The sequence below is a fragment of the Pagrus major genome, chromosome 16 (genome assembly GCF_040436345.1).
Source record: "Pagrus major chromosome 16, Pma_NU_1.0".
Taxonomy (NCBI): Eukaryota; Metazoa; Chordata; class Actinopteri; order Spariformes; family Sparidae; genus Pagrus; species Pagrus major.
This window is the reverse complement of record NC_133230.1, coordinates 11,155,699-11,174,619: the sequence shown is the minus strand read 5'-3', so window position 1 is coordinate 11,174,619 and position 18,921 is coordinate 11,155,699. Positions and strand designations below refer to the sequence as shown.

Here is an 18,921-nt window from a genome sequence, read left to right as displayed (position 1 = left end):
GGAGCAGTAACTTCCATTAAGGTGCTTAAAAAAAAAGGCTCTTTAATGGTAAAAAACTAAGACAAAAATCACTGTTTAGATCAACCGTAGATATAGGTGTGTATGTCGGAGAGACTGGATTCAAGATTCTGCTGCCACATAAGACAATACGACACGTGTCAGTTATGGTTTTGGAGAGGTCGGTGATCGAAAAGACCATTTTGGAACAGAACCCTGGTAACATTCATTCAACAGTCAGGTGGTCCCACATCAGAGGGGACAGCGGAGTAACGATGTCAACAGCGACTTTACAGTTTTCACTGGACCACGGGACAGAGAGAGAGAGAGAAGGATCGTTGACGAACATGAGGAGTAGGCTGATTTTTTTTTTCCTTTGCAGTATTTACATTTTGAATTGTGAAAAAAAGAAACTTATTTACAAAAAATGCACAAACTAAGACTGCTTCATCGGCATGATGAGGGAAACGAGATATAAACAACTCTGTAATAAAAAGTAAAAAGAGGAAAATAAAAATCAGTGATATTTACACGTGCGATAAGAGAAGGACAGTGAGGGGAAATAAATGGCTTCTGAGATCAGCCATGTTTGATTCCTCTCGCTGGGTGCAGCTTCTTCCACACCTGTTCATAGCCACAGAAAGTCAGACAGCTCTGAGTGTGAAGCGCCCTGCAGAGTCAATCAAACATGCTGGTTGGACTCTTTACAACAAAGAAAGCAGAATGTGGCCAGCAGTGACCCACAGGACCAGGAGCTGAGAAGCAGCTGGGAGAGAAATTTTAGTGGGAAAGAATGAAACAATGCTCTCCACTCTCCTCCTATGAAATCAATGTGAATGTGTATTCAATGAGGTGCAATTCAAAAAGGATCAGGGCTCATCAGAGCTCCTCACTTATATTTAAAAAAAAAAAAGGTTCAAAAGAGACATGGCTGTGGATACAAACAGCAGGTGGAGGCAGGGAACAATAGTATCAAATACTATACTACAAACTTTCAAGTGGTCTGCACTGCTGACTAAAAATCTGTATTGTTGACAGCTCTAATCCCTAAAACACTGGCTGTTCAGACTGCAGGTTGAGATATGGTCAGACACACAAACACACACACATATGCGTACTTCTATACTTGAGAGGACTGTGATAGTACATTCTGACTCATGACCCCATAACATTAAAGGGACAGTTCACCTGCAAATCAAAAATACATATTTTGCTTCTAACCTGTAGAGTTTTTTATCCATCTAAATTGTTTTGGTACAAGTTGCCGAGTTTTGGAGATATCAGCCGCAAAGATGTCGACTTTCTCTCCAATATAATAGAACAAGATGGCACTCGGCCCGTGGTGCTCAAAAGGCCCAAAAAATTCATTTGAAAAACTCAACAGCAAAGTCTTTTTCCGGAAATGTAGGGACTATTTTCTTTCCACCCAGTTTCACCCAAATCAGTGACTCAAGTCTTTTTGCACAAGTGATAAGTTTGTGTTTTTGCACAGTAATCGGTGAGATCCAGTCCCTAGCAACACAGTCATCTTTCCTCTTTTTATTTGAAGAAAGCATTTAATGGACAAAAAGGGAACATACGCCCCCCTGAGTGCAGGGTGAGTAATCAACAACAGTGATCAATTTTTAATGACTTTCCAGGAAATTACAAACTCTAAAATACCATTTATAATACCTTCAAAATGGCTTTTTTTGCCACTATTGGCCTGATACTGAAGTATAAGGGAGATAGTCTCTCCTGCATGAGTAGATGGACACTTCGTTCTGCGCTGTGAAACAGAAAGAAAATAGTTCCTACATGAAACAGCGTGGTCTGTGGATTATCTTTAGTAACTGGCTCATGATCTCTGAAAAAAAAAAGACATTGCTGATGAGTTCTTCAAGTTTATTTTTTGTGCTTTGAGCTCAACAAGCTACATTGGAGAGAGGGCAGACATCTCTAAAACACGACAACTCACGCCGAAACAATCTAGATGGATAAACAGCACAACGTGAAGGGGAAAAAATATTTATTCTTAGATTTTTGGGTGAACTGACCCTTGAACCTAATGCTCACTTTGACTGTACAACAAGGGCTGTGGTCGAATAGTCCAAAAAAAATTACATCCCATGTCTTCTCTGAACAGTTTTCCTTGACCTCGATGGAAAATTCAGGAGATCAAGGAAAGATAGAGGATCCTACTGAACCAAGACTAGGCTACGTTGTTAAATTACAGCAAATATTTGGTGTGTCACTTTAAATGTCACTGTCTCATGGATTGGTGGGATGGTATTATCTCCTTTCCTCTTGTGAGGATGGTCCAGTGTGTCCTCTGATAAAGGAGATAAGAAAGGAAGCACTGAAGCACCTTAGATATTATCAGGTCGTTTCACTCAAGCAAAAAAACACTATTCGATCGCAGCCAAAGTCACTTTTCTTCTCCGTCTTATGGGGTAAAATTCAAATTGGTCCTCTCAAAGATAGAAGTACAAGAGCACACGACAGGAACTCCCCTGCTTTAGGTTCATGTTAACTACTATTCACATTAAGCCTTTCACTCATCTCCCTTTGTTTTGCTTCTGTATACGTCAGCACTAATGAACCGGAGCGAAGATTTTTTTATTTCTACGAAGCTTCTTCCTGTAAAAGCTGACAGAACTTTACATATATTCTCACTGATGGAGGTACAGTTTGCTAAAGATGCTGCGACACCATTTCAGAGCTCTCTCTGGCTATAACTGACATCCAGCCCTCACCCAGAAACTAATAAATAAATAAATTTACATGAATCAACCCCCCATCAAGTTTAATATAACTTTAATATCCCCGTCCCGGCATTCTTTCGTTTGTCTGCTGCATTTAATCAACAAGGAGGACCAACATTCACTTGAGAACAAAAGCATTTATTTTACACTAACATCAGGACAGGACCGATCTCTGAGATAAAGGGCAATTCCACCAAAAGTGTCTTTTTGACGTCTTTTTTATGTTTAGTCTGCCAATATTTTCCAGAGGATCGTGAAAGGATTTTGAGACACATTTTTAATATGCTAGACTACATGTCAACAGGAAATTGTAAACAAGAGCCATCGTGTAACTATATTGGCCTTTTTTAAATTCTTTTCAAAGCTTTAAAATTAATAATTTACCTTTAAAACAACTTCAGACTTTTTAAGAGCGGCCATAGTTCCCCAAAAAGTCTTAATTTCTTATCATTAACAGACATCCTCACACATCATGATTGCATCGCCTCGTTTGAAAGCTCAAAGGAACATGCCTTTAAGAAATAAAAAAAAAAACTGTCACTGCTATTGGGACTTTCTAGCACATTGATAGGTGGTTAAAAGACTTGGTGATTTTTTCAGCACATAATTTCTGGTAACAATGTCTTTGAGAAGCATTTGTGTTGTGATACAGAATGCTTACTGAGCTCTAGTTTTGAGACAGACCTGTATATTTACGATCAATCAAAGAATTATAGAAAGCCTAGGGGTTTTCTGTTGCTGTGGTGATGTACAAAGGTGGTATTCAGAGCTCTGCTGGTCTCATTAAATCATCAACTGAACACGACTAACGACGCTGGAGGACAGAGAGCAAACAGCGCACTGTGTAGCCTCCAGTAATGTACTTCTAGTCGCACAACAGTGGTTCTAATTTGTTTTCTCGATTTTAAAATGCCCATTTTAAAACCACATTCACTCTTTCTTCACAACTGACATTTACATCGCTAAGTGAATTACGAACAGGTAAGGGAACTTTTTCCCTTTTAGAATAATATTCATTCTTTAACCGGACAAAACTCTTGAGAACAGGAAACAAACAGATGGATACAAGACGTGGTGGTTATTTCCTGTCCAGTCTGTATAAAACGGTCACTCAACATGATTCATGTAAGAGGCAATCCAATACACCTCCAGCCAAACACTGATAATTGCTTTTTCTACTCTACCTGTGACTTAAAGCAGGTAAATCGACAATACTTGGATGTTTAATTTAAAAACATCAGGCTGGATTGGTAAAATAATGTGGCTGGAAGATTTAGGAATTCTTCAGTCCCTGCATCCGCTCTCCTGTCCTGAGTTGATTCAAATTTCCTTTACCCTGATGACCTATTTGGGGCTAGTTCTAGTCTTGTACAGGCAGTGTACAGGCCACCCCTTACTAACAGGGATGAAAAAACACTGAAGATTATAAAAAAATAATCTGAAGTGGAAAAATCTAGAGACAAAATGCTTTGATGCTTTCAATTAGTCAAATAAATAAACACAAATATAAAGAAGAAAAAGGAGAAAATGCTGATTAAAAAAAGGTTATATTACAGAGGACCAGCCCCCACTATTGAACCTTCACATACCACCCGAGCAGCAGCAGCAGCAGCAGCGTGTGTAACAATCTCCTGCCGTAGTTTCAACCCTGGCAGCTAAACGACTATTGTTGTTTGTTCAATGCGTTGACTGTACAGAAACAGGTCATCTAAGAGGAGAGCAAGCAGCATGGAGGAAAGCAGTAGAGTGTGTGTGTGCATGTGTGTGTGTGTGTGCGTGTCTGAGGTAAGGGTGAGGATGGCAGGCAGGCAGGTGAGAGGCTGCTTCAGATGCTGTTAAGAGATCCAGGTACTGAACTGTGTTGAGATGAGTCTGAACCGGTACCATCTGACGGATAGAAGAAACAAAAGGACGGTGAGTTTAAACAAACAGTCCAGAACACAAAGGACCTGACAGCAGAGTACATGGTACCATATAAGCCTTAATATAACGAGGCCTGTCCACACACATAAGCTGGCTCGACTTGATTTAGTTTTGGATTCAGTTAGAAGCAACAAAAGCACAGAGCTGAACACACAGAGGCTTGAAAATCAGTGTGACAATGTTTGAGTTAGTGCAGTTGAAAAAGCCTGATAAGACAGTATTGTTTTCTGGTAATATACCTGAAAAAGTGGTCGTCATTAAGAGCTGCATCGACTAATCGACTGGTTGCCTATCAAATTAAATTGACAATTATTTTGATAATCAATTAATTGGTTTGAGTAGTCTGTAAAGAAAGAAAGTCAAAATTCTCAGATTTTTTTCAAAGACTAGTGTTGGTAAATGGTAGTTGTTTATAAACAGGCTGTCCTTATACCCACGCCAATACACAACAAATCCTGTAGCTATTTTAATTGGACAATTCTGAAATCGGCCATTTCTGATGAGAGAACAGAATATCTCATGAAATTAGTCCATATCAAGTATTGATTTCATGTCTACTACTGCCATCTTGTGTCAAAAGACATTCATTACGTTTATGTCCGTGAAAACCAGTAGTTCAGTATTTACAGAACTGCTTACTATTTTTTATAAATTATTCTGTTTTAAAATTAAATAATTTATATCACTCAATAATTCATATCAAATACTCTTCTGTGTATATTATGTGCTGTGTAATTAGTGGAAGGATGTAAAAGGATCCAATGCAATGATTTCATGGATTTTCCAACTACAGAATAATAATCAGAGACTGTTAGACCAAAACTAAACCTGCTTTTTTTTTTTTCCTTTTACACCATCTATCACCAGATTAAATAGATAAAACACACCAGCACTTTCACAATCACAATCTGTTATTAAAAACTGTGTTTAAGAGATATTAACTTTAAACCAAACAGTGTATTTTTTCCAGGCACCATTAAATCATGAAATTAACATTTACAATAAAATTAGAATAAAAGTATCACAAGCGTTTCCCACCGTGGGCGGAAGCAGCTGTATGAGAACGAGCGTGAGGAGGAATGAGGGTCGAGTTCAGCTGGGGCTGGATTGACAGCTCTGCAGAAAACAAAACAGGGAGTTTAAATTAATGATGAGTCGCGTATTAAGATGACATTGTCACAACAATATGAGAGTCTACGCTGCATTAATTGTACCTCTAATGAGGTCACAAAACAAACCAACACCAACTGTATCTAGCAAAACAGATGGTGATGAATCCATAATTAATATAAAAATTACTTATTTGGACAGACAAAATAGATCAATGTGGGGCTGTAATTTAAATCAAACCTTTAATCCAACTATGCCTGAATATTAATGTACCTGTGGGGCTGAAGTTGAAGAGCATGGGCAGGTCTCGGCCGCTGGGCAGTCGTGTGTTGGGCTGGCGCAGCTCATCGAAGAAGGCATGTGAACAGGCCTCTAGTGGGGAGAACCGTGAGGCCGGCGTGTACTCCAGCAGCCGGGAGCAGAGAGTGATGGCTTCTGGAGGGGTGCGAGGCTTAAACACCTGAGGGACGAGAAGAATTTTATTTTAAGACCACGCATCTGCCAAAAATGACACCCACATGAGACAGTTTTAGCATCAACATAAAGCACTCTGTAGTCTAGTAGATCTAGTAGATTGTAAAACAATTTGAGTTTTTTGAATTGACTGGACACTCTAATGTCACCTTTACTTTAAGTATCGTTTTTTCACAAACGTGTGCTGAATGTAGAACCTCAAAAAGAAAAAAAGCACAAAGAAATCACCTGTGACTGTCAGTTAGGACTCCTTTATAGAGGCATTCTGCATCTAAAAGAGCAGATTTTGGAGTAGAAAGCTATTGTAGTAAACGCTGAAGGGCCTCTTCTCTTGGTTTTACATTGTTTCTGTACTCTTAAGGTGTCAGGGTTAATCGAGGACTCTAAAGCACTTCAACTCACAGATTTAAATAGACTGTGTGGGCAAGAGCACCTCCACAGGTATTCTCTTCTTTTGTTCTCATACACTGCTGTAATGTAAGTCACTTTTTCATAAGAAATGCTTTCCCACATTAATGCTTTGGGCATGTATATAGACATTTAAAACATTTGCTCAAAGAGAAAGAAAGTACAAAGAAAATGTACTAAATAAGTCTCATATCATATGTAGAGTAGAATAAACACTGCTTTTATAACAACTTTCATACATGTACCTCTAAACCTTTTTTCCACAGATTTTCTTTATCAGTTACAGGACATATGAATTGATTCTTAATTCTTTTCCAGACAGTACAGGCCCGGCTACCTGGCTGACTGCTAAAAGTAGGAGTGTATACGCACATCCAAACCGAAGAAAAGCAGTGACGTTTGGAGCAACACGATAAAGTCTGAAGAAAAATCAGAGTCTCTGAGTCTGATGAAGAGCAATGTTGCTCAAAATGTTACTACTTTGATGCATTCAAAGTATTAACCGACACAATAGACAATAGGTGGCGGAGTGGATGGTAGTTGATGGTAGTTGCGTTATTAAAAGCCTCCAGGCTGCCAAACAGATGACCGCAGTTAGAGTCACAACAGAAGATACTTTTAAGGACACCTGGGGACATTTCCATCTGTTTTTGCGGCAACCAAAACTGGCTATTTGTCACAGGAAGTCAGACCATCTCCATCCTGACCAAAAAGGGTATTTTAAGCCGAACCCATGATGTTTTGCTAACACTAACAAAGTCATCTGGTGACTGGGTTGGGTGGGAAAGTTGTCTGTTGCCACTTTAAATAAGTGGATATTGGAGTCATGCAGTGTGCATGCTGTCTGTTTTTAGTCTATAACGGGCTGACCAGCCTATCGGCATTTACTAACCTTGGTCCATGGATGGGCTTTGATCTGAGGGAACTTGAATTCTGTATAGTTTGGGTTCATCTCTCGGATTTGCTCCCTTGTCGGGGTTCCCAGCACCTGAAAACAGATGTAGGAGGAGTTTGAGCAGTATTCTGCAGACACACATACAGATGTGTGGTTTGAGGTGTGTTTTATGATGCCATACATACATAAATAGAAAATTACAGGTGAGTACACCCACAATTGCAAACCAAGTTAATATATTGACACACAAACCCTCTCCACTGAAAACAGCAAGCACACTCCAGATAAAGACACTCACCTTGATAATCTCTACTAGTTGGTCGACCCCACTGTCACCGGGGAATATGGGCTGTCCGAGCAGCAGCTCAGCCAGTACGCAGCCTGCTGACCAGATGTCAATGTTTGCCGTGTAGTCTGTGGCACCGAAAATGAGCTCGGGGGCGCGATAATATCGTGAGCAGATATACGACACGTTGGGTTCACCGCGGACCAGCTGCTTGGCGCTGGGGACACACAAGAAATCAATTGAAAAGAAAAGAAAGATTTCAGCAAAGAATGAGTGAAGGTCCGTAGGTTGGTCAGGGGACGAAATCAAAGAGTTCTTGGGTTTGTTGTTATAATTCTCTTACAACAAACAATGTTAAACTCTCAGTGTAAAAGGGTTAAAACAGGATTTGGAGGTAGGTGAAGCCATATTGAACACAGTCCCATTAAACCACTGGGCTGTTTATAATGTTTACTTCACACCGTTACATGTTATCTGCAGTGTCACATTGGAGGACAGTTAAAGATCAGCTTATTTCTGTTCTTTCTACACAGAAACTTGATTTTACTGTTAAATCCTTGATCTCTGTGTGGGAGAAATCCATCTGTTTATGCAGCTCACCTGCCGAAGTCACACAGCTTGAGGATGGCAGTTTCTGGGTCAACAAGCAGGTTTTGCGGCTTGATGTCTCTGTGACACACGCCCTGGGAATGGATATAAGCCAGACTGCGAAACAACTGGTACATGTACACCTGAGAAGGTCACAAAAACAACACAAGATGAGCACTTCAAACAAAAAGACAACATGGTGACAAAACAACGATAATGTGGAGTATCAAATTGGTGGTGTAGATGACTTCTTGTGAGATATTTGGGAGGAACATCATAAAAACACGAGGAAACCTCAGAAATAGGGTTGTCGCAAAAAGAAGATGAATTACCTTCACATATATGATAGGAATGATGCTCTTGGCCTTGTTAAAATGCCTGGCAACCCTGTAGACCGTCTCAGGGACAAAGTCCAACACCAGGTTGAGATACACTTCATCTTTCTGTTCAGCGCAGGACACAATGACAAATCATGTTTAAAATATGTATGACTCAATAAAAGTCTTCAAGCCTTGTTGTTTTAGGTACGCAGTCATTTCACACAGAAAAGAGGCAGTGTTGACGCACAAACTGCCTGCTGTGAATGTTTGATTTGCGAATGAAATCTTTTTGTTTTTTTACTCACAAGCACAGGATCTGGTTTCCAGTAATTAGCTTCTGCAATATTAAACTTAGAAGTGTTTCTATATTTGTCAAGAAATGGATTGCTTCCCTTTTTTTAAGGGTTGGGGTATTTCTTTTTACGCTTATCTTTTATATGCATACACCATTTCCTGTTTTACTGTAATCTCCAGTAACTATAGTCATGTGAGATAAGAGTGTGGTCAAACGAACTTTTGCTAAGTCCCCGTCTTCACATAGTCGGTTTTCCTGTAAGAAAGAATTAAAGAAAGAGAAAAAAAACCAAACATGAGCTGTACCTTCTCGCCACTGGAGTAGAAGAAGTAACGTAGTCTGACAATGTTGCAGTGATCCAGCTTCCTCATGATCTGTAGTTCCCGATTCTGTAAACACAAGAAAAGACACGATGACAAGCCAAGCATGAGAAGAGCTTTAAAAGACAGGAAAACCTTTAATGACTTTTAAAACCTAAAATTTATAAAACTGAATTCAAGATAGACACCCTGATCACAACAGACAACAGAATATGTGGTGAAATTGGACATATTCCAGCCCTACCTTGAACCTTTTATCCTGCAGAACCTTCTTAATGGCGACCATCTCCTGGCTGTCGATGAGGCGAGCTTGGTACACCACACCAAACGAGCCATTTCCAATCACCTGTGAGGTTTTCACAGAAGAGGAAACAGTCAGATGCTGGACTGAAAAAAAATCAATTATAGCTCATAGAGTGAAGTAAAAATACAGACACGATTTATGAGGGTCACTGTATTTTCTGGCTGCTGATATAACAATTTCAGTTTATCTGTGTCAGTCCAGCTACAACAACAAAGGGTCAACATGCAGTTACACAAGATCAAAAAAAACTCCACTCCATTTTTTATTCTTTTCCAGTTTTTGAACTGCTGCAACTTGTCTAAAATAGGTCAGCAGCAAATTGTGATATTGGTTTTCCTAAGAGCTGTGTTTAGCAGTGCACAGCAGAGGCAGGTTTGTGCTGGAAGCCCATTTATAGACACACTGTGATGAGCATTAATGACAACAGCAAGTCACCTCCTGCTGAGCCTGAGAAAGAACGCAGGATTAAGGGACGTCCACACCAGCTTCACTTTTCAGACCTAGAAGCTCCGGCAATATTCTGTACGGTCTACACTAAACAAAACAAGCAGGACATTTCATAACGTCACTTAATAATTGCCAGAAATTAATTAACTGGCAGACTGATAATTAGAATAGTCACTAGTTGCAGCCCTCGTGTATACACAAGGCACTAAAGTAGACAAGCTATTGAAAATTATTACATGTGTTGAATTTTAGCTGTTGTCAAGTAGTAGAGCTAAGACCACACTGGTAAATGATTTATGATAGATCACTTGTATCCTCAGTATTATCAAAAAGTTGTTACATTACAACAAAAATATTACAGTAGGTTTTATATGACACCTTCATAACCTTCAACTGCAGCACACATTGGAAAAGTGACAATAGTTCTGATAAGCCAGTGTCATTAGACTGTTGACTCTGAGATAGAAAAGGTGTGATAAATCTGTCTACACACCATTACAGAGGCATTAAGTAATCTACGAAGTGATAAGAGGAAACCACCAGAAGGAGCTGTAAAGGTACTAACAAGTCTCAATGCAACACCTATCTCATCTCCTGTGACTGACACAATTATGTCACACTTTCAGATGAGACACCAGCCAGATAGCTAACAGGAAGTAGGTTATAAAGTGTAAGTCATAAATCTCAGCAGCAGGCAGAATAATAATAACGTTGCCACTGATATTAATCAACAACCATATGAGGCAGATATATTGCAGTCATTGTGTGCAGTGTGGTGATAAAAGTTACAGTAGCAGACGAGGCAATAAAGTTGTACGGCTTCTTATTATGACACACTTGGTTTTACTTCCTTTCTCACCTTGATGTCAGTGTAAGAGACTTCCTGTGGGCGGTCCGGTCCCTGACCTGGTGTGGCCACAACCGTCGTCACCTTCCCGCTGTCTCCTAGGAAACAGAAACAAGGTCAATATGAGGTGAGGAGATATAAGAATATAGTCACTTCACCTGCATAACATGGATAACAAGGGGAATAACAAAAGCCTATTTTTAATCTACTTCTATCTACTTCAATTTTCAATTTGAAGTAGAACACTGTGGTTATGAGTCATAGCAGGTAACCTGTTAATTACTTTATCACGCTAAAACTTGTGATGTTGTGATGAGGATTAAAATGGGCTGTGGCCCCTCTGGCTCCTTTCTACAAGAGGTGATGTTATGAAGCCTCTTCACAACGTAACAAGACAACACAAATGACATTCAACCCGCACACTTCCTGCAGCCAGCCTTGACATCTGGGCCGTCTCTCCGCTGACCATTTGAATATTTAGGTTAATGACAGCTAAGTGAATGGATGTCAACTTAAAGAAGCCTCCAAAGACATGGAAAGAAATGGCATAGTTCATATTCAACACACTCTGACTAATTAAACTGGGAATGAACCCAAAAATAGGCCAACCACATTTTTTTCTGTCCTGATAAACTGTTTTAAGTGACAACAGCCTCACATACACCAATTAATTTGTTTTATCACCCAGTAGTGTCACGCTGCACTGGTACAATCACATACAAGCAAGCACAAATACCAGGTAGAGCGTGTAGTGTGAACCTTTTGTCACATTTTACTAATTCACTTTTTATCACAGAGACAGGCAAAGAAATGCCATGAAAGCTTTCACAAAATCCTGCCCGAGGATAAAACTTCTTGCGGTACCTTGATAATAGTGCTGATCGATGAATCGTATATTCTTGACATGTGTTTTGAGTGACCTCACTAACCTGCTCTATATACAAAATAAACATCACTGGGGCATCCAAAACCAATGTTTTTTACACAGAAAAATGCTGAAATCAGTTGAAAACGTGTGTTCAATGAGCTGTAAAACGCACGGGAAGCAGATGGGTGTGGCACGTCCAGTAAGCTAATCTGCCATGTGCTTTTATTTCTTTGATTTTCTCTGAACATTTTTCATTTTTAAAAAACAGCATTATCACTGACGTCTTTTATTCAATACGGCTTACCTACAAATACAAGCAATATTATATTCCCAGTCCAGTTAGTGTTCAGCTACAGCTTCAGTTACTCTCATGTTATACATGAAAGACCCATGTTTGAAGGCTCTGTTCAACATCAGATTTCCACAAAGTCAGAGAAAGTAAAAGGATGCATCCCGCTCACAGATTAGTTATAAAACCCTAGCGCACCACAGAGCGCCTCTCCTGCTGTGCTGCTGACAGTCCAACAGTCCGTCACACTGGGTGGCAGTAGAGGAGGTTGCACCAGTGTCTGCTTCAATAGAAGTTAAGCTGACTTTACTGACTGTCAGCACCAGTGTGTCAGAAACAAGTTGTGCTGCCTGCAGTTTCCATCAACCTTCTCCAATTCCATTGCTGTCGGTTTTTTGCTAATAGGTCATTTTGAGGCAAGATTCAGTTTGTGAGGTTTGCAGCCTGGTATGCCGCTCCTCATGCATTGCATTGGGTACAAGGACGCAGATAAAGTAAAGCAAAGTTATTTGACTGACAAAACGCAAGTCGACTCTGGGTCTTTCAGGACTCTGCTCGTGTGTATTCACTATGTAGCTTGTGCTATCGTCTCACCAGTGGCTGCACAAAGCTGTGTGTAGTTAAAAATGTTTTTAACACGCACTGGTATTCGATACAGCCCGATACCCAACGCCCAGTTATGGGAATCGGTATCGGAAAGGAAAAAATGGTATCTCTATTAATAATGATGCATTATAGATATATAAGCCAGCCCTAAATCGACCACTACACTTTGTTTTTCATACTGACACAGTACTAAAACAAGCTACCAAAATCTGCATCTCTTCATTTATAGCCATTTGATAGAAAGTTCATTTTCTTCTGCTGACTCGACTGTGGTCCTTAAATAATAGAGCAACCTTTTGCCAGCTAGCTGTCATTGTGCCGTATCACTGTCAGCCCGACCATGTCCACATACTTAATGCTCCTTTGTTTACCAACAAGACAATGTGCTTATTGAAATGCCCCCCTTACAGCCAGAACTGCTTGTCCTGGTGTTCTTGTGTGACCATATCCACGCACACGCAGTAAATTGTCCTCAGCCACAAAAGTGTGGTGGTCATCCAATAGGCACGCTGGCGATATCTGTAACAGCTGAAACTGTGAGGCCTGCCCGGTGACCGGGTCACTGGGTTCTCTAACTCAATGACTGGGGGAACACACACGCACTCACACACACGGGGCTCCAGGTTAAAAGTAGGACAGGATACGTTCATGCCAGCTGTCTACTGCATGTTGCTCCCCCTCTTATATGTTTCTTGTTGATGCATCGGTCGGTACAGCCGAAGGTATCAGGCTTCTTTTCCTGCTGGCTGCCATTTCATTTTTTACAGTCGGAAAAACAACTTCAAACCTCCCAGAGGTCAATAATCTATCATAATAAAGACGACGCCTCGCTCTGTCAGTGTGTCAGTTATCGTTGTTTCATTGTGTCTGAGAGTTCAGTGTTTTCATATCAGCTCTGCTCTGTGTCAAACTCTGCTTCCTGTCATTCACCTGACACTCAGAGAAGGAAGCACAAGTCTCCAGGAGGAAATGTTCCCTTAAACAAGCAACTTTCCTAACCTTGTCACTAGGGAGACATTATATCAGCCTGATATTGGGAATTGTTATTATCGGTTATTTACCTGTCTCTGGGAAATTACAGCCGATAAATAGAGGTGGTAATAAGAAGGCCAATGGCTTTTATGGACTTAAGAAGAGCTGCATCTACAAATACTACATAAAGAAGAAGAAGAAGAAGAAGAAGAAGAAGGAGGAGGAGGATATCCAACGTAAAAAAGACATACCATTGCAACGCTACTTTGCTCATTTCCTACCCTTACTGTGCACTCCTACTTTCATATCCATATCTATTTAATTTGCTGTTTTTAAACTCAAACAGTAATTTGAAATATGACAATTTACACCAACTATTCTCATTAATTCATTAACCAGCAGATTTCTTGTCTCCACATCTTGAAGCCAAGTAGCTCCAAGAGAATCAAGTTTACCTTATTAATATGCAGTTCAATGCAGCAAGATCTCCCTAAATCTAACCAGGCCATCTACTCTACAGGGAGAGCCTCTGGTTTAAGTGTGAGCTTTCTATCAACTATCCATTGTTCATGTGACAGTCAGCCACAAACACAGTAACAACACAACGTCCACTTCCTTCCCAGTGGATCATGATTGTGCCGTTCAGTAAACAGTGAGCTGGTTCGCATAAAATTTACATAAAGTAATTATGGACAAAAACAGCCTTGTGATGCCACACATCCCTGTGTTGGTCACACGATTTTGATGATAACCGTCTCTGTAGTGTTTCCCAAAGAGATTACCATGATTCATCACACAGCTGCTCTGTTACAAGGAAAACCCAACCTAAAATAACAACATTTTTCTATAATGCTAATTTGAACATTTATCTTTAAAAAGGTGTATTTTGTAAAATATGGCCAGAATTTGAACGTAGTTTCAAAAACATAAGGGGCTGCATATCAACAGAGTCACTGACAACTGCAGCTCTTTGCTAGCCACCCTTGGCTGTAGCTAGCTACCGTTGGCTTATTAGCTCATGGCTCAGTTGGCTGTGGAGCAAGTGGCTCTGGAGTTTTTTCTGGACCAGGAACTTGGATCACAGGGGGAGTCAGCACAGGCGATGGGGTTTTAAACCAAAATCTGACCATATCCTTCAAGTTGCTCCTTTAAGCTGTGAAGAGACTGAACATGGCGATGATGTCATCCACAGACAAATCCTGGAGCTGCTCCATGGACAGTGAATAATGGAACAAGTTCTTGGACACTGTCACAGCAGCCACGGTAATTATTCTGGGATGTGGAGAAGTTTTATGGTTTGTGGCAACGAGCCCTTTTTTTCAAATCCCTGTGGTGATAATATCTTGGTGTAATATATGAACAAAAACTCTATGAACACACTAATTAACTGTTTATGGAGAAACTCCAAAAGTGTCGCCTGAAGAGATCATCGACTTGCTGATATGCTAAGAAATAAACTGATACTGTCGTCCAAAAAATATATCATTGCAATAAAATTATTGAAAAAAAAACAAAACAAACATCTATATGAGCAAAAATGCCATCACACTGAAATGTTTAAATGCCGTTCCTGTACACAGCTATCTATTTATTCTCTCTCTTTCACTGACATGTCAGGGCTTGTCAGTTTCTCCCTGGGACATTTGCAACAGCTGCTATAATGCAGCTAAGTGTCAAATACTGCAAACACTGTCTTCACACTGTATACTGCATCTGCAAACTGCTACCAGCTACTTCAACTACTAAAAACTAGACCTATCATGATAAGTACTTTTGTTGGATGATATAGCCTACTGTCCCAGAAATAATTGCAATAAATGATATTTTTGCCATTTTATGCCACTGATATAATGACACGATAATAAAAGCACTAAGAGCAACGTCTTCCGAAATCAGTTTGGGATCTTGGGGCTTATGGAGACTTGGATTATGCCAGATAAGCTGTATGGAGCAATTGTATGCTTTTTTTCGGTCACCATCTACTTCAGTTGTTTAGGAGAATGCTACAACCCTGATTTGCTGTGAAGCTCCAGAAAGGTTTCCATCAGCATGGGGGTGAGTAGATGGTAACTGAATTGCCATTTCTGGTTGAATTTATCCTTTAAGAATGTCCAGACACTAAAATCTAAAGTGAAACAAATATTAAATTATTAATGAAACTACATAACCAAAACAATAAACAAAACAACAAAAACTGCATGTAAACACAACTGCAATATCGAGGTCAGCAAAAATGACCCAGGTCATGTACATATCGATCAGTTGTACAATAAGTCAATAATGTAATTATCGTAACAGTCCTTTACTAAGCATTCAAGATCCAGTACTTTATTGCCATATCATGATTGATATGGATTTGAATTTGTCTTGGTGAGCTCACCCAAACACAGACAAGAAACTACACACTCATAAAATACATAAAAAGTAAAGTCCAAGCCAAAGAAAAACACATACATTAGCACCTGTATGGGGATTAGCAGCAACATTAACAGCCCATTAGATAAAGTGCTTCAAGTGCATAATAAAAAACTCCTGTCCAATTATTTAAAACCTACCAAGTAGCCAACAGTGCTACATTTAAGAGTATTAAACAGGGGGACAGCTTCAGGGCAGTCTTTTGTGAGAGGGGAGAAAATTAAAAAGGCTGTTACCTGGGTGGGAGGAGTCCTTTAAAACCTTAAGGCCTTTTTTGTAGTCTAGCCTTATAGATTTTTGCTAGGGGCGGGAGATCACACCCAGTGATTCTTGATGCAGTACGCACCACCTTGTTCAATGTGAGTAACAGAGGTATTACTAAATCTATCAGCCACTCTGGCCCACAAAATAAAAGGGTATAAAAAGAACAGTTACTAACAACTACTCAATAGTGAAAAGGCTTGCAGATGAACTCAAACAAAAGATGCACAAGGTTAAACATCTTCGCTGGATTATTCAGACGATATAGTGTGGTGTAGTTTGTAGTCCTAAAACCCAGAAACCAGTTAGCATTTTTGCACATCTGGTTCCCTCCCTTATTTGTTTTCAGTTAAATGCATGAAATAAGGTCTGTGGTGACCACAGGTTTAAAACATTTTATTCTACGACATAAAATACATCATTATATGTCCCACAATTTAATTATGAAGCGCTTACTTGTCTTAAAAATGGCGGTTGCTAACAAGTGGCTAAATGAGACGACAGAGGTTGTCACGGAAATGAAACGTCATCACAGCGAACACAGAGACTCATCTACTCACTAGTCCGTCTTTACAGGCCGACTTTAGTTACAAACTATTCTAACACTAACCTTACATGTTGTACATTTATCAATTTATAGACAACATGGAAAGTAATTGTGTAGTAAGTTGCATAGTGGTGGTGATGTTTGTAGCCTAACATTAATTTTTTACAGCTATCGATTTAATTTACACTTTGAAAAATCACAAACCTTGTGAAGATTATCTCGCTCAACAAAACATGTAAGTATCATAAACTTGTGCTTGCCACAGATTATTTTCTGTGATATCCCAATATTTCAATGTTTTATATCACAGTTATTGTGAATATCGCATCACTAGTTCACAGTGCAACTAAAAAAATAAAGATAACTAGAGTAAAAAAGCAAAAGTTTGATCCCCAAACTTCACTTTCAGACTTCAGCAAGGAGCAAAAGACTGGCCTAACAGCATGATGAGTATTTAATGGAAACCCTCAACATTTCATCATCAAATACCTTCCACTGTTGTTCACAATGACACATCGCTGGTTGGTATGGCAACACAACATCCTTAATGCTCCATGTTCAAGTTTAATTTTACCAGTAATTCAAAATGTCGAATCACATCAGTCTCTGTCACAAATATTTGGCTAACTGGGTTAATCCTGCCTCTTGAAATAGCCCCAGGACTCCCAACCCTGACAACACACCCATCAATCAAGAGAGTATCTAAAAGGCAACATTTGGGCTCTGGGGGGCCTGGGGCAGTGTTGCTCTGCTGCTGGGGGAGAGCGAGAAAAGGTTCATACTGTTTGAACTGGAGATGACCTCTTATTCCAGCTCTAATATCAAAGTCACACACCAGTGCCTGCTAATGGGTGATAAGGTTTGGATCCACACATACACACAGATCTCTGCTTACACCTGTCACTACGGTGATAGAGGGGGCACATGATAACTCCATCTCAGACAAGAGGAAACCTACTCCTTGGCATCCCAGCAGCACACAGCCCCGGCTCTTGTGCTTTGGACGTGCATCACTCGCATCCTCCAGGCGTCGGCCACCTGCTGCTAAGGCTTTGCCCCACAGGTGACCTTGGTGAAAAGGCAACTTTTCCGTCCTGACCCTCCGCCAGGCGAGCCCAGACCGATAGCTGATGCCGCACTCTGAGCGACACCCCCCCAAAAAAAAGAGCCGTGAATGCAGCACTGACGCTGAGGTGTTCGAGTCCAGCTTGGCCACAAAGAACAACAGAGCCCGTTTGCTGCTCACTCGTATTGACCAGTGAAATCAAACAGATCCTCATATTTTCCATTAATCTGACTATCCACTGATTAAGCTGATGTTACGCTGTATTAAAGTGATGACCGGTCAGCTGCTTAGTTAGACACCAGTAGGGCAAAAATACATCCATCGGCCGGACTGGGAACTAGTAACATAAAGCTACAAAACAAGTGGCTAACGTTAGCTAGCAGGCGAGCTAGCACGCACGCTAGCATGTCGGTCCCACTACAAGGGAGGAATAACGTCTTTCCTCCGGGTTGTGACACATAACACTGCTGTGCGATTTTGAGGTAGAAGCAGATAATTAAATATATCAGATAAACAGCTAAATTGAACTTACTGGTAAGCTTAGGGTTCGGGCATCCCGACGAGCTGCTGCCGGAGGCCTGCGGGACCCCGGACTTTCCTGTGCTGCTCCCCACGGCAGCGGCTGATCCGGTGGACGCAGCGGCGGTTCCTGGCACACCTGGCGGCTCAGCAAACGAGCTGGTCCTGGGCCGCCCGCTGCCGCTCATATCTCTGTGCAGGGGTCAGGGTTGTTTTTTCCACTATTTTCAGCCAAGCGACTATTAATTATGAATATCCGGCAGCGAATAATCGTGGAAAGACACACCGAGAAATAGCGCTCCCGTTGCCGCCGGCTGTCTGGCTGATAGCTGTTGCTAGACACCTCGAAACAGACCGCTCGCAATGCCACCTGGGAGATGAAGTTCCGAGTGGCTGCTGCTCAGGTTTGCTGCCCAGGAT

At 40.6% G+C, this 18,921-nt stretch overlaps 1 protein-coding gene across 1 annotated transcript; it reads right to left on the bottom strand.

Annotated features, from left to right (window-relative positions):
* Positions 1-2,863: 2,863 nt before the first annotated feature.
* gsk3aa (glycogen synthase kinase 3 alpha a) lies at positions 2,864-18,873 on the bottom strand. Its single transcript, XM_073483392.1, has 11 exons — positions 18,515-18,873; positions 10,971-11,056; positions 9,605-9,706; positions 9,346-9,429; positions 8,758-8,868; positions 8,438-8,568; positions 7,850-8,054; positions 7,549-7,644; positions 6,048-6,234; positions 5,703-5,780; positions 2,864-4,628 (listed from the first exon to the last, which is right to left on the bottom strand). The coding sequence occupies exons 1-11, from the start codon at positions 18,687-18,689 to the stop codon at positions 4,567-4,569; spliced, it is 1,317 nt and encodes a 438-aa protein (XP_073339493.1). The 5' UTR covers positions 18,690-18,873; the 3' UTR covers positions 2,864-4,566.
* Between the last annotated feature and the right edge of the window lie 48 nt (positions 18,874-18,921).